The 16328-nt window shown below is 44.1% G+C and overlaps 1 protein-coding gene across 2 annotated transcripts in view; it reads right to left on the bottom strand.

Moving 5' to 3' along the window:
- The window catches only part of Efl1 (elongation factor like GTPase 1), a 100326-nt gene that overhangs the window by 5165 nt on the left and 78833 nt on the right, over positions 1 to 16328 (bottom strand). For both annotated transcript variants that reach the window (XM_005357682.3, XM_026784390.1), the window contains 3 exons: positions 13880 to 14027; positions 7442 to 8412; positions 664 to 848 (listed from right to left, as the gene is read on the bottom strand). In XM_005357682.3, the coding sequence (XP_005357739.1) occupies positions 664 to 848; positions 7442 to 8412; positions 13880 to 14027 (1304 nt within the window). The remainder of the gene's footprint in view (positions 1 to 663; positions 849 to 7441; positions 8413 to 13879; positions 14028 to 16328) is intronic.

The raw sequence follows: 16328 nt of genomic DNA, 5'->3' as shown, positions 1-16328 counted from the left end.
TCCCAGAACTAGCTGTGCAGACCAGGCTGGTCTCAAACTCACAGAGATCTGCCTGTCTTTGCTGCAGGAGTGCTGGAGTTAAAGGCGTGCGCCCCACTACCTGGCATGACTTTATTATTTTTTTTCTTTTAGTTTTTCTTAGCTGGCCTATGTTCTCTCTGCTGATTAATTGCTAATTTCCTCTAAACACCTCATTGGGAAGACTTACCTGACCCCTCCCACACACTCTGCATTCACAACCCCACAACCCTCTTCTCTTACCCACAGTGATTACAGACAGATTTGCTGCTCACTTGACCCCACGTTTGTGGGAGGGGAAGGGCTGTGATGAGCTACGCCACTCCTCCCAGGGAAGCCACAGAACCCCAGTCCCCAGAATGACCGAAGACTAGAGACAAACTGCAGATGTCCCCCAAAGAGTGCTCTCCTCCAAATGCTGGAAGAGTCTCTCCCCATCTTCCTCCTCTCTAGGGAGGAGTCCTTCAGGATTCACTTTCAAATCAGTTACCATTTTTCTTTTCCCTCTACACATCTGCAGCAGGAAGGAAATGGACTCACTCTTCTGTCTCTTCAACTTCACATTACAGAAAGAATGAAGCTGGTGCTGTCAGCCAGCTTTCACCTGCCCTTGCCTGGGCCGCCACCCCAGGGACGGCCTCTCACCTCCCAGTGGCTGAACACCAGCTGCGGGCTGGCCAGCCCACTGGTCCTCTTCCTGATTTCATCGGCAAAGCCGAAGCTTTCGGCCACAGGCAGTACGGCCTTGATGATGAACATGTCCGTCCCTTCCTTCATTTCCTCCTGCAGCACTCGACCCTCTCGCTTCGACAGCACGGCGTAGACTCGGCCTGCAAAACCGAAACACAAGCTCATCGGCTGATCATGCTGGACCCAAAGCCACAGTGATTCACACACCCAGGAAGGATACAGTAGTGGATTAGAACGTTCTGTTCTCAACAATCCCGACTGACAAAACCATGAACACTTAAGTGCTAATTAAAAGGGCAACACTAGAAAAAAAATTACATATAAAAAATAATAAGAGTCCCAACAATCCCCTGCCACCCCTGTGACAACTCCCACAATGACATCTAAGAACCACCACCTCTGGAATTACAAGCAGAGTTATTGCTGGGTATGAAATCCAATGAGAAGAATGTTGCTGGAATCTTACAAACATTAAAATACGTTAGTAATTATGAATATTCTTAAAATGATGATCAAAATGGTGGCAAGAGACCATTTGAATAAGCAACCAAGCGACTAGCAATGGCAGTTTTACACCAATCAAAGCGCACATCTATGTAAACATCTACTCAACACTATTGAATTGGCGGTGAGCATGGGTATTTTATTCCCGAGATGGATCGTGCTTGGAATCTTTACTATCTGGTGACAGTCTCTAGTGTCACATACCAAGAGTCTTAGCAACTTCTCTGCCTGACAGTTACAATTTGCCTAAGGTGAGATTCAGAAGGGACTCACCTGCCCCTGGGAGGGGCATCCTGTACTGATGTCTATGGGTGCTCAGGGCATCCTTTCCACTAGAGCAAGCAGAGTGGACCAGGAGAAACAGAGACAAATGAAGCTGGCAGGCATGCCCACCTTTCACCTGCGGCTGAAAAGGTCTTTTCATTGAGGGCGATCCGCGCGTGTGTAGGCGGGCAGAGTGAAAGCCTCCCCAGACACCACACGGAGGTCTGACCTTCTGTCAGTACAGGGGGGGTTTATTTACCATCTCTGTTTAACCCAGGAGCCAAGGGCTCAGAGCCTCACTACCTCACACCCGTCCCTGCGGACACCCTCGGATGCCAGTGATTAGGAAGGGGCAATGGAGACAACCGGCCTTGAGGCCCCACACAGCAACCCTTCTATTGGCTGCGCAAGGCACTATCTCTCCACTCGGCTGCTCTGCTCACTCCGCCTACTCTCGCTACTCCTTCCCCACATTTCTAAAGCCAGGGCTTCCAACTCAAATGCTGCTCTGGGCTCTACTAAACCGCTTCCTGGAGTTGGATGCTAATGTTCGCGCTAACCAGTGTGCTTCTCAACCTCGCTCTCAAGACCTCTCTGTGGCACCAAAGGCCTCTGATGGGTGTGCCTCTGCCAAGCCCTCCTTCCACACCTGGCTCCTGGGATACCACTGGTTATTTCTGTAATTCCCGCAGGTGCACCTTCCCTGTGAGCCACTCTGTGAGGCCTCATCCGCCTAGAGAAGCAATTTCCACGTTGTTGGTGTAGTGAGCTTATCTCAGGGAGGTTTCTAAGACTCTACCTACCTACGCTAGACCTCTCCCCTGCCCCCACCCCAGCTTTGCAACACCCACTGAACATCACTGTGGAGCCAACTTCCTTCTAAACTCAAGCCCAAGTGCTAGAGGCAAACCAATCTCTAGGGACAATCCCTGCTCTGCCATTACGACTGGGAATGTCAGTCACAGAATCATTCACGCTGGTGTGCATGTGCCAGAGCATTCACCCGGTGGTCAGGGGACAATTTTCAAGAGGAGGTCCTCCCCTTCTGCCTTGTTAAAGACAGGGTCTCTTTCTTGTTTTTCTGCTCGGTACACCAGGCTACTGGCCCATGCGATTTTGGGGTTCTAGTGTCTCTACCTCCACTCCTTCCCAGGAGTGCTGGGATTACAGATGCTCACAATACCCATCTGGCTCTTGCATTTGTTCCAGGGACTGGAATTCAGATCCTTGGGCCTGTGGGTCAAGCTCTTATCTATCCACTGGGCTATCTTCCTGACCCATGTTCTCAGAAAAACTAAGGTGGTCTATGAAGGTGAACAGGTAGCATTAGGTGTAAGAAGGGGTAGGGAAACTGGGGCAAATGAGCCGTGTAAGGGCTAGTGATAAACTGTTGACTGCTGCTGCCCAGGCTGGCAATTTCTCCCCTCCAGGGGCTGAGACAACAGTTCAGATCAATACTAGTAATTGAAACGGAATGTAATTAATCATGTACTTCTGAGCCACTCAATTCTAATTCTGCTAGAACTACATCCTAAAACTGAAGCGCAGTAATGGATCACCAAAGAGAGGAAAACACTATAATAAAATTTCCCTGGTCACTGGGCTCACGTGACAGGTGTGCCCAAAGCTTAGAAGCCTTCAGACACCTTCTAACCCTCCTTTCGCTGTCACGGGGACGGATGTCATCAAGGCTTAAGTGTAAACATTTCACTATCCCTTCCCTGGGACGGGGCAGCAGACCAGTCAGCCTTCCTGTTTATGTGCATCCACAGCCCATGCTCTGCAGACAGCTCCACAAGAAGACAGGAAAAGCAAAGCAGCAGCAACAACAAAACAGCTGGAAGGGCTGTGATTACGACTCCACTGCATATCTGAGTTCCAGCCTGCACCCGGCATGGTGGTTCATGGGACTTCAGCTCCTGCGATCGAGCACCAGCTGTGTGCCTTCCCAGCCCAAATGAACCAGTCGGCACAGCTCACATTGGAGGACCTCTACTCAGGGTCACAGCCCCCTCACCTAGAATGTCATCTCAGTTCAACCCTGTACACACTCTTTTCAGATTCAGGACACTCGCAAACAACTTGTACTGCCTCAGATACTGAAAAGTCAAGTCTCCTTCCATGCCAGTTCCATGGAGCACTGTCTTTACAGCATTACAGAGTAACACGCGTGTTCTTCTACTGTAACAACTATGATTAATCTAGAACCTCTGGAGATGGGAGGCAAATATAGAAAAGAAAGTAGCTGTTCACAGCCTATTTCTCCTACAATAAACAAAGACAAATTTCCAACTGGAGGACGACAGGTCAGTCAATTGCAGCATATCAAGTTCACAGATACTATGCAGAGGTTAAAATGGAAATTATGAGTAAGTGGCCGAAGAGAGGCATGCTTTAAAAAGAACATAAGGTAAAAGTACTGAACTGGTTGTACCATAAGGTCATACCTATGCACGATGCTCCAAGGAAAGTGGAGACAATAACCAAATGAGTAACAAGTCAGACAAAACAAAAGGCTGGTTTCCAAGGACGATTGTGCCTTTCGCCATTTCTGTAATTGTTGGTAGCACACATGGATGACTTTCAGACACACACACACACAGACATATAGATACTGTGGGTATTTTTTATGTCTTACAAGCAAGGTCACATAAAAGCTGTCTTCTGTCACTGAGCTACCAAAATGTGAAATCAAGCAAATGCGGCTAACGGGATGGATGTGGTCAAGTTGAGCTGAAGCAAGTGGCTTGTGGGCGGCTTGCTCCTGCAAACACATTCAGCTGCAGGCTTAGTGGAAGCTGGCATGGCAAGCTGACCTAGCCCTGGAAGGTGTTCAGGGACTCCCCATGCAGAGCTTCACGTTTGTACTGTCACCGTCAACTATCTACAGAAGCAGAAGGTACAATCAAGACTAGAGGTGACGTGGAACTGGCAGAGGAACGCTCTGAGAGAACCTGCTAAGGACCCCAGTTCGACGGCACAGTTAACACGGTGTCACTTTGAAGGGGTCTCACTGGGCTCAGAGAGAGAGCGCGCACTGAACAGTTCCTAAAGCCAATCGGGAGTGAGCACCGGCTCAGCAGCAGTCTTCTGTGAGCTAAGCAGCAGATGCTGGTATGCCTGGAATGGCCCATTTCAACATCCTATCCCTTCTGAAAGACCCGCCCTCTTCCCATTCCACTAAACAAGGGCGTTTATTCTATTCATTTAGTATTATTAAACTTTGTCTCCTGTACTCCTCTGTCGAGGCAAGAACCATGCTTGACCTAAGGATTAACACTCGCAGCTCAACATGACTAGAAATGACGAGATGCTGATCAAACTTACAAAGAACTTCAAATGGAGAGAAAAGGGGTTTTACTAGCACAACGGTAGTCAGGATGTTTCCAGTTTGTGCAAGTGCATATGTTCTAACAATGCCAACGCTGTGTCAAATTAGCCCAATAATCATAGCTATGATTGGATTCTAGAACTGTCGGACAAAAACAGCAGGTCTGAAGGAAGACAAAGATAGACAATTGATTGGTCACGTGACAAAGTAAACAGTGTTTATGATGGCCAAACACACCCATTAGAGGGAATTTTCACAGGTAAACAAAAATAACAATAGAGCCATAGATACCTTTAGAAAAGGGCTATTTAATCAGCATATTTTCTTGGGATTTTTTTCCAAAATAAAATAATCTGGAAATAAGTATTTTCCTAGTTTCCCATGTTGATCATATGTAATCCGTATTTTCCTAGTTTCCCATTTTGATCATATGTAATTCTATCCATGTACAGAATGATAGGCTTTAATAATCCATACAGGAAGAATTAAGAAGTAAGAAACCAGGGTTGTAGAGATGGCTCAGCAGTTAAGAACACCGACTGCTCTTCCAGAGGACCTGGGTTCAATTCCCAGCACCCACATGGCAGCTCACAACTGGCTGTAACTCTAAGATCTGACACCTTCATACAGATATATACATGAAGGCAAAACACATAAAATAAAACACAAAAACAAAGCACATGCAAGCAATGCACATAAAATAAAAATAAATTAAAAACAAGCAGCTAAAATCACTTTGTGTTGATTCTTCGAGAACTGAAATGAGAAGTCAACAACGTCGAAGTCATCTTGGAAGATCCCCAGATATCCTGGCAAGATGTAACAGGGCTTCAGAAACAGGGTGAGTTTCTCCATTTCTTTTCCCATTGAAATTGTGGAGCTTGGAAGAAAAGAAAACAAAACAACGTGCCAACAGCTGACTCTGTTGATGGATCCTGAATTCTCAGCTGTCCATACCAAAGAACAGCCCCAAATGCCAGGAGAAAAGAGGCCTCAGGGGAGATGCTCCAGGACCTAGACTTCAAAACAATTCAGGAGAGGAACTGGTAAAAGATCCAGAAAGATTCCTGGTGGTGGGGGTGGTAGTGTGCTGGTCTTGGAGACCAGTGTCTATTGCAACTGAAGCACACACAGAGCTGTAGATGGGAAGACCTGGCACAAGGGGACTTGAGTGCCACTTGGACAAAGGAGAGCCACAGTTCACGCCAAAGAAAGAAGGGCACAAATAAATGGGTCTGGATGGGCACCCGGCTCTGGGAAGTCACACTCCGAGATTCCATTTCACACCTGTCAGAATGGCCGAGATCAACAACACAAACGACACCCCATGCTGGAGAGGTGTAGAACAAGGGGAACACTCCTGCATCCTGGTGGGAGTGTAAACTTGTACAGCCACTCTGGGAATCATGGTGGTTTCTCAGGAAATCAACCTAGCTCAAGACCCAGCTAGACCACTCCTGGCCATATACCTAAAGGATGCTCAACCATACCACAAGGACACTTGCTCAACTATGTTCATAGCAGCTTTGTTTATAATAGTCAAAACGTGGAAACAACCTAGATGCCTCTGAACCAAAGAATGGATAAAGAAAACGTGGTATATTTACACAACGGAATATTACTCAGCTGTTAAAAAACAATGACATCAGAAAATTTGTAGGCAAATGGGTGGAACTAGAAAAAAATCATCCTGAGTGAGGTAACTCAGACCCAGAAAGACAAGCATGGTGTGTGCTCACTTATAAGTGGATCTTAGCTGTAAAGGATAATTATACTATAATCCAGACCCAGAGAGGCTAGGTAACAAGGAGGGCGCAAGGGGGCATGTATGGGTTTCTCTGGGAAGGGGAAATACAAGTGATCCCCTGGGTGGACTGGGGAAAGGTGGGGATGGGAGCTCGAGGGATCAGGCTGGAGGGTGGATGGAGAGGGAGAGCACTGAAGGAGATGACTGGAAAGGGGGCACTTCAGTGTTAGGTAGAAACCCGATGCAAGGGTGATCCCAGCTAAGACGCCTAGCAATAGTGGATCTATAGCCTGAACTGGCCATCCCCTGTGATCAGATTAGTGGCTACCCCAGTTGTCAACAGAGAACTTTCATCTAGTAACTGATGGAAACAGATGCCACAGCCAAACATTAGGCTGAGCTCGGGGAATTCTGCTGAAGACAGGAAGGATTGTAGGGGCCAGAGGGGTCAAGGATGTCACAAGAAAAACCACAGAAACAACTAACCTGACTCATAGGAACTCAGTTGTGTAGCTTGGTCTACTTGTGGGACTCCTGACAATGGGAGCAAAGGCTGTTCCTAATGTTTTGGCTGGCTCTTGGGAACCCATTCCTCATACTGGATTGCCTTAGCCAGACTTAATAAAGGGGAGGTGCTAAGTCTTATTGCAACTTGATATGCCATGCTTTGGTGATATCCATAGGAAGCCTGCTCCTTTCTGAACAGAAACAGAGGAGACGTGTATTGAGGTGGGACAGAGTGGAGCTGGGGAGAGGGAATGGGAGGAGAGGAGAGAAGGAAAACTGTGGTCAGGATATAAAACAAATAAAACCACTAAATTTAAAAAGATTATTAAGTACAGACTTTGTGTTACTCAGGGCACCTGTCTCCATCCTTCCCTCCTTACCGAGGACATCGCTCGTGGCCATGATGTCACATGTGTACATAGCTGCCATCAGGCGCTGAGGCTTCACCTGTAGAGCATAGCGACATGCTTCTTTCATGGTGGCAATTAGCTGCCCTGAGAAGGGTCCATAGCAGTCAGTGACTGGGGATTCTCCTTTTGCGGAAGTCCCTTCAGAGTGGCCATCTTGTAGCTCTTGGTTTTCACCTCCACCGGGGCAGGCTTTACCTTCTTCCTGTCCCTCTCCTGTCAGATCACATTCTTCTTGGTTCTGTTTATCACTTGATCCTTGTTCTGCACATTTATTTAGTTCCCACTTCTCTAGAACAAAACAGACACCCATGAGGGGCTCCTCACACATAGGGCCAGAGAGCGTTGCTAGCTGGAAGCCACTCACAATGCTGTTGCCAAAGTCTCGGAATCTACCGGCTTCTTTCGAGTCTCTGCCAGCTGGGCCGGACCATACTGAGTTCTGGAAATCTTCACTTCTACTGACAAGTATGTTGGGCCCACATTTTCTTGGGCCAAATGACCAGATTTGGTCAACAGTGTTCCTCCATTTTCTACCTGTTAGGTGGTGCTCTAGTTTGCCTTTGAACTCCCAAATCTTCTCTTGGGTCTTCTGGTGAAGCGCCTGGGTATTGCTGCCCTCATTCAAGGAGGAGGTCAAAAGTTCCATGGAACGAATCAAGTCGCTGTTTTCCTCTAGGATCTGAGTGACCTCTTCAGGAAGGGGTACGGCCCGAACACTGAGAGTGGCTAGTTTATTGGGCGTCGTTATGGTGATCAGCCCGTCAGAGTCAACATGGATGCCCTCTGGAATTTTGCTTTGCTCTTCTTTTGTTTGGTGTATGACAGCCACTTTTTGCTGTCTGCCTATCTCTTCATTGACCATGTCAACTTTGGGAGGCTTTGTGATTGTCTCTCTGAACGGAATAATGGGTTCGGATACACTGATGTGAATCTTTGCAAACCTATTAAATCAAAGAGAAATAGCAGGTGGTTAGAATCAGAGCCTTACATCACACACGAAGACAGTGGAAAAACACAGAAAAATAAAAATCACTTTGTATGCGAGGCCTATGATTTACATTCTATTTCAATTCCCAAAGTGCTTTGACTTCAGACTGAGAGACGAGACGACCTCTGATGGGAACGTACCTCTGGGGAGCTCTCTGCTTGTGCTAGGAAGGCGCTTTGTTCATTCTCAAGACAAATAGACCATCTATTTAGATACAATCATTTTGAGTGGAAAATAAAAACGGCAACAGGATCTGACACACAACTTCTTTAAAACCAAATTTGCCAGACCTGAGTCTGGAGCAGAAGAGCCCAGTGATTACAACTCTGAGCAGACAATCAGAGACTCGTGACAGTCGGAGCACAGCTGCACAAGACATTCCAAATGGACAAGGAGGCTCGCACAAAGCAGGAACAGCCCAGGAGTTTGTCTGGACTAGCATGTCACCATCAACATCCCGCAGTGACAGAAAGCTGTCTGTCTTTTCTGTGAGGACTGAGCACTGGAAACGTGGTTAGTACAACAGAAGAAAGAGATGTCTATTTTTATTTAAATGTGAACAGTCACACTATGGCTGAGCAGCTGAATTTCCAATTTCACTGCGTTTTAACCAGCATTATTTACACAGCTTCACACGGTCCCATAGCTTCACATAGGTAGGGTCTGCAGTACTGAATAGCACAGGGCTCAAATCCTAGTCTGGCGCAGAGTTCAGAAAGCACCCTTTCCATACAGAATTGGGCTTAGTGTCTTCTTGTCAGCTCTAAGATCACCCAGGGCAGAGCCTTGAAACTGGCATGGACCGACTGTTCTGCTGCTGCAGAAATGGGCAATCTTTCTATTGGTCTCATTTTCTGTTTTTGCTATTGTCAGTTCACGTTACAGCTTCGGGACAGTCTCCCTCTGCATGTGTGTGCGCACGTGCGTGCATGTACAAATACATTATATTGCTGGTTTTGCATCTCAGAATGACGCCTTCTCCGGGAAATTTATTCCATAAGAAAACTGAATGCTGGCAATTCATCCTAGGTTTCTTTCTGCTTTAACATTTTATAAATATGACCCAAGTACTTTATTTTTTGCTTTTTGATAAATTTGAAAACTCAATAAACATATTGTTTAAATAAAATGAAACAAAAAATAGATTTCGGCATATATATATATATATATATATATATATATATATATATATATATAACCAGAAACAGACTATAATGCATAGAAGAAGAAGAAAAGGCATGAGAAAGGTTCCTTTCACTAAGGGCTGTGGCTCTATCAGTAAGGGCTTTCTCTTTCAAGGATTAGCTTACTTCAAGCTGACATGTCTGCTCCAGGGTACTCAAGACAGGTGCCTTCCAGACATTGTACCAGAGCATATACAAATGAAACTATAGTTCAACCTCACCAAATAATTCAGATGGAAAAGAGATAAAATAACAATGAAAAGTATTAAGAAATTCATGTACATATATTTTGTGATGCTATTTACTACACTGAGCTATTATGCCAGGTGCTGTAGGAAGGTGTTATTCCCTAATACACACTAATAAAATCCTCATTGTGCAGAGAGAAAACCAGGTAAGTGTGTGTGTGTGTGTGTTATTCAAGTGGATGGAGAGTGGAGAATCTAGGATCTGAATCTTGGTCTGACTTTAGAGTTCACAATCTCCACAATCATAGTGCAGTAAAAAGTTGAGTCTCAAAGCATGTTAAAGCAAAAATTCACAATGGCAGATGATTTTGATTATAGGTTATGTAAAATAGTTTGTATGAGGTAAATATTATTAAAATAATATAATACAATATATGCTAAATGTCAACGTAATCTATATAATCATTATTTAAAATGACGAGCATTCAATACTTATTCTTTGTTTAAAATATATTTAGGAATTTTAGAAATAATAAATGAACTTTAAAAATAAATCTTAGAAACAATAAATGGCCATTGCATGGTTCCAAATAGCCAATTCAGTCTTTACTTAAGCCTGTGGTTCTCCCCACTTCCCACTCTGGATCAGTTCTAACCAGTCCGTCTTGCTGTGAGCAGCTGGGGCAGAACAGTGGGACACACGAGTTGAGCAGCCTATACCACCAGTGTTGGCGCCTGCCCAGAGCAAGCTTCATTCCTCTCCACACAGGCTCAGGAGCTACTGAAATAGAAATACTGAAAACCCAAACACTTGTTGTTTCATGTTATTAGATGAAAAAAAAAGGCAAATTCATGTCAGAGCTCCCTGACTACTCATGAAAGGCATTTACATTTTCATGTGGCGAGGTAACTACTAGCTGGCACAAGCAAGTAAGCAAGCAAACAAAAAATCCCAAACAGTGTCATGATAAAACTCCCTGTTTTAAGGATTCTTACAGGCTTTTTAGACGTTTTAATAAACACGTTATGCAAGGAGGCAGGCCAGGCACATACTTTGTAGCAGAGAAAACCTCAAATTCCTTGGTTAACTGTTGGAGGGTGGGTGGGCACAAAGAGAATGGAATTACTGTTGATGTTTCTCTTCTTAAGGAAAACCCTGTGAGTTCCAGCCGTATTTCCAGGAAGTCTGCAAGGCTATGGTCAACAGAGATCATGACACTGTTTTAAATTTTGCAGGTTTAAAAAAAGGTTTATTTTTTATTTATGTGCATGTGTGCGTGTGCCTGTGTGAGTTTATGAGCATTATGTGTGTGCAGGTGACCAGGAAGGCCAGTGGGCATCAGATTCCTACAACTGGGAGCTGCCTAAAGATGCGTCCTCTGAAGATCAGTTGGTGTCAGCATAGGATCTGAGTTCGATACCCACCACCCACATGAAAAAAGAAAGCCAGTGTGGTGGTTTGTGCTTGTAATCTCAGTGCTGAGGAGGAAGGCAGCTGGACGCCTTGATGGACAGTCAGTCAAGTCCAGCTGGGAGGCTCAGTATCTGAGGAAAAACACGCAAGGTCTCTGCATGCTCACATGTATACATGAATGCACCTCCCCACACAGATGGACATATAAAACAATAAAATGGAAGCACAGATATTAAATAAATAGAAAAATCACAGGAATGGAAAAAAAAGTTTTAAAACTACTACAGAATATATACTTATATACTTCAAGAAAGCCAATTGCAAAGCTATTGAAACAGAATATATCAATAAGATTATAATGCTATGTTTTATTATAAAGTAACGCAGAAGCTAAGAACTACTTTGGATTTTGAGGTTTCAAGGAGTCTGCTATAAAGACTCATATGAGTAAAGACATTCCAGGCTGTGGAGGGAAGTGTGCAACAGCCAAACCCAAGGCACCAGGAGCAGAGGATCGGTAAATCCTGGCAATGCAGAACCTGATGTTACTTATAGTAGACAGACAGACAGACAGACAGAAGGATGGATGGATAGACAGACAGACAGATAGAAAGGTAGTTAGGTAGATAGACAGACAGACAGGAAGATAGATGGATAGATAGATGATAGGTAGGTAGATAGATGATAGATAGATAGATAGATAGATAGATAGATAGATAGATAGATAGATAGATAGACGGACAGACGGACAGACAGATAAAAAGACACAGTAGGCTTCTACTATATCTGTGACTGTGCTTCCAATGGGTTCCTGCTCCATCTGCTTTGCACCTAAGATCTGGATGCTAAGAACTGAAGTTCCTCTGGCGTAGGACCAACAGCTGACACTTCACCCCCTCCCTCTCCTGTATACAAACCATGAATTGGTAAAAAAGTTGAATTAGGATGCACGCCCCATGAAAACTAAATCCTAGAAGGCTATTAGTGTTCTTAATAAAATTGTGAAATGTACTAGTCACAAAGACCAGCATACAAAGAATCTACTGATCTGTAATCATCTGGCTCAAAGTGAACGCCCCTGCAAACAACTGCCCAGGCTAACAGAGTTTCTGGAGCCATGAGAAGGACCCTCCGCATCTCTTCCAAATCCCTCCCAGGCAGCCATAACCTTTCACTGTAACCTGCCCCGCTCTTCTGCTTTTACAAGTTAAATCCAAACACCCATACTCTACAGTTTAATTATATGCACACAAATGTGCACGTGTGCACGTGGACACCAAAGATCAACAAGGGGTGTCTCCCTCGATCAATTTCCACTTTAACTAGTGACAGCCTATATGCTGAGGATGCTGAGGGAGGAAGATTGACGGAGCCTGAGTTTTAGGCCATCCCAACCATGCAATGAGACCCTATCCTAGTACAAAAATGTCATCAAGAACACCCATTCTTGAAAAACATTTGCCCAGCTTTGTTGCACACAGAGATTTAGAAATGGAAGTTCTTCCAAGCTGAGGGAAGGGCCTGTTCTCCTAAGAGACAACCCGAAGCAGCCTCTAAGAGTCTACCAATCTCTGCTCTTACTAATTGTATGGAAGTGTACTACTCTCCATCTCCTCCATCACATGAGAATGTCTTTAACAACGCTGAACGCTAGTGGGTACACAGAAGTATCCCTGTTATCTGATGTGGCTGCGGCATGCGCTCCCACCGCTATCCGGTCTGTGTGGTCCATGTGCGCGTGAGGTGACAAACATAGGGACCGCATGCTATATTTAGCATGTGATTAGGACAATCACTTATAATTATCTAGGTTATCATTATTACTATGACAGAAAACTTAGAAAAAGAAGGGCTATTACAAGAAAATTCTCATATTGTTTTCATTAGCAAACACAGAAATATATATTATGACACATAACTTTCATCTTCCAGATTGTGATGTTTTTAAACATAGTATGTAAGGCTGACAAAAGTGTGAGCAAACTGCCCTTTCAAACACTACGGTAGTTACAGCATGTGCATTCTGAGTTAACAGTAACAAGCAGAGCTCAGCACAGGCAGCCTTATATACGTAAATACCTACAGACCGAGTGAGTTTATGAACCTGAATGCTCATAACAGATATTTCTGCACATAGCCCAATAATCTGTATTCATCTATATTGTCCTTACTTTTCCAATAAACATACATTATCAACAAAACAAAGAAGAAAACCATGTTGTTTTAATAAAAAGTGATTTGGTATGTTCACATAATGACTTACATATGACCTTCATAGAGAAATTTCTATCAGATTTACATTGCAGAGTTCACAAGCAGTCTATCCTAATCACCTATGTATTTATAATAAGATTTTTGTTGCTTTGATATGTGCTTAAAATAAAATATATATAAAAATGTTTTATGACTTAAGCTAAATGCAAAATTATTCAATTTTATTTGTATGAATTCATGTCAGTTTCCAGGTTTTAAATTTAAATTTATGATTCAATAGCAGTTTTATGTCTGAATTGAGAGCACTGTGCTTCTCTTCCAAAATGAAGCACTGTCTTAGTTTGACCTGTTTGGGAAACATTAACACATCTCACTGGTTTTAGAACAATCATTTCTACGTCTCTAGCACTTGAATCTGACCTTTCTCTTAAGTCATCCAAACAGCGCTGAAGGTGGACCTCTCCCGCTGTGACCAAAACATGCTCTCCTGTTTCCTGAATTAAAACCTGGACACAGGGATCAGCTTGATTTAGCAGCTTCATTCCTTTCACAAGCTGAGGCATTTCACCTAGATGACAAGATGAAACAAATTAACAGCGACATAAGAACCAATGTGATCTAGAGACAATGGCAGTGGCCACTGACAGGAGCAGTACAATGAAACCTTCTTGTAATTGACTTGTACAGACAGGCAGCTAGGACAAGACCTGTTGCGGGAGGTCCTTCCGCTCCTCCAGCCTATAGCCGCTGAGATACCAGCCCATTGGGGCGTGGTCTATCTCCCTTTAAAAAAGTGACCACTTCCTTCTCTCTCTTCTCTTCACTTCCTGCTCCGCAGGCGACTAGACTCCCTTCCTGGTTGCGCAGAGGGCTGACGGTGATCTGTAAGTTTTTTCCCCTTTAAATAAATACTACCCTATTAATCATAATTCCAAACTGCTGTGGCATTGTTTGTGACTTACGCCTTCAAAGACCCACATGGGCTTATCATTAAGACGCCAAAGGTAACTTACACGGCTTACATCTCTTCATCCAATTCTTAGCAGACACAAACTATCATCACCACCCAGTGGATGCATGTCTGCCTTATTAGTAACACATACATTACAGATCTAGAAACAGAGCAATAGCCCTCAACGGTACATACAAAATTAAGACAGATACACAAAACGTGTACAATGACATGTGAGAACTACTAGAACTTCATATTAAATGAACAATTTGTAAGTCAGGGTTGGTGACACAGACCTACAATCCCAGGTACTCAGGGGGCGAAGACAGGAGAATCTCGGCTTCAAGGTTTGCTGTGCTACAGAATAAACTCAAGGGCAACCTTCAGTGAGACCGTCCCAAGATAAAAACAGTAACAGGGTGGATTAGAGGTGGATTTCAGGGGCAGCATGCCTGTCTACTGTGCACAAGGTCCAGAGTTTAACTCTGAGCACTAAGAGAAACAAAAGAAAGCAAGACAAACCTATTTCCGAAAACACTTGCTAGAAGCGTGGGGTTCAGGATCTGCAGTAACTAGCTGCTACACCCTTCTGCATTCCGTTCTGTGTGTGCCTGGGACATAACTGCTTCCACTCATTAGCACATGGAGCTGAGTTGAGGGCACAGATGGGGACTAAGATCTGTATTTGGGGTTTGCTTTTTCACTCCTACATACTCAGCTGTCACTTTGCCTTCAAGGCAGGCCAGCACAAGTCTCTTGATGCTGTGCAAAACATCTTAGGGCATTCTTATACAGCACTGCTTTGATTCAACATTTTGCTTCACAGCTCTTTGGTGCTCAACTTTCAATATACAAAAGCACAGCATTCTGCAAGGCAGAAAAGCCTTACGGAAGTTTGTTAATTAAAGGACAGGGAGAGACTATAAGACCTTCAATGCTGATTCATTTTTGAACTAAAGTTCTAAAAATAACTACCACTATTTATAGTGTTAAGATGCCAGACAAGCATTTCAGAATCGGGCATCATAGAAGGAGACAGATTAATGTTCTCATTGTGAAGATGAGGAAACAGCTGGAGAAAGTGAAAGAATGCGTGTCCAAGGTCACCAGCAACGATGTGCCAGAAGCTGGTTCTGACACTGGCTGGAGAGCCTTCGAGCACAGGCTCTGCCCATAGACATCACAGCCCAGGACCAGCTGGTTATAAGCTACCCCGGAGTATGGGGAATCCCAGTAGGTATTATGCCTCTTTCACTATTTTGTGGCTTCCCTTTGCTTATATAGCTAGGTTTGATAGTGTTGGCTTTACTGTCAGAGAATTTGAAACCTAGCTTAGAGAATTGCTACACAGACACTAGTAACACTCACAACACAGGAAAGCAGCAATAACAGGGAGACAAAGCTTGTCTTTAGCTCTCCGTCCACTGAATGACAAAGTCCAACCTAAAAACACTGTCTCTGTTCCTGCACCCTTAAATCCATTCCTAAGCCAAAGGCGATGGCTTAAGAATAATTAAAGAAAACAGTTTAATAAAATTTGAGACTTGGCAACAACATTGAAATCAGGGATTTGAAAATGTTTCTGGTAGTCATTCTGTGGCCAAAACCAACACAAACACCCCATACATTAACCTTTTAAAATCTGGAGGATAATTTTCTTCCCTTAATTTAAAAATCTTATAAATGGACAGTTCACTCACAACACAGAAACAGACACTAAGGACTGTATGAGAAAGTCACATTGGGAAACGTAGATGTGTATTTTCTGTATTTCATCAAGAACTTGGTGTAACGGATAAACGCTCTAAAACAACACCAGGATTCAGTGCGGCTGTGAGCGAGGCACTTCTTCCTCAGCAACATTGCCAACAGCCATTCAAGTCAAGTGTCACAATAACAGAGCCCGGGAGACACCTT

The sequence above is a fragment of the Microtus ochrogaster genome, chromosome 22, assembly GCF_000317375.1.
Source record: "Microtus ochrogaster isolate Prairie Vole_2 chromosome 22, MicOch1.0, whole genome shotgun sequence".
Taxonomy (NCBI): Eukaryota; Metazoa; Chordata; class Mammalia; order Rodentia; family Cricetidae; genus Microtus; species Microtus ochrogaster.
The sequence above is the reverse complement of the archived record's forward strand: the minus strand, read 5'-3'. Positions and strand labels throughout refer to the sequence as shown.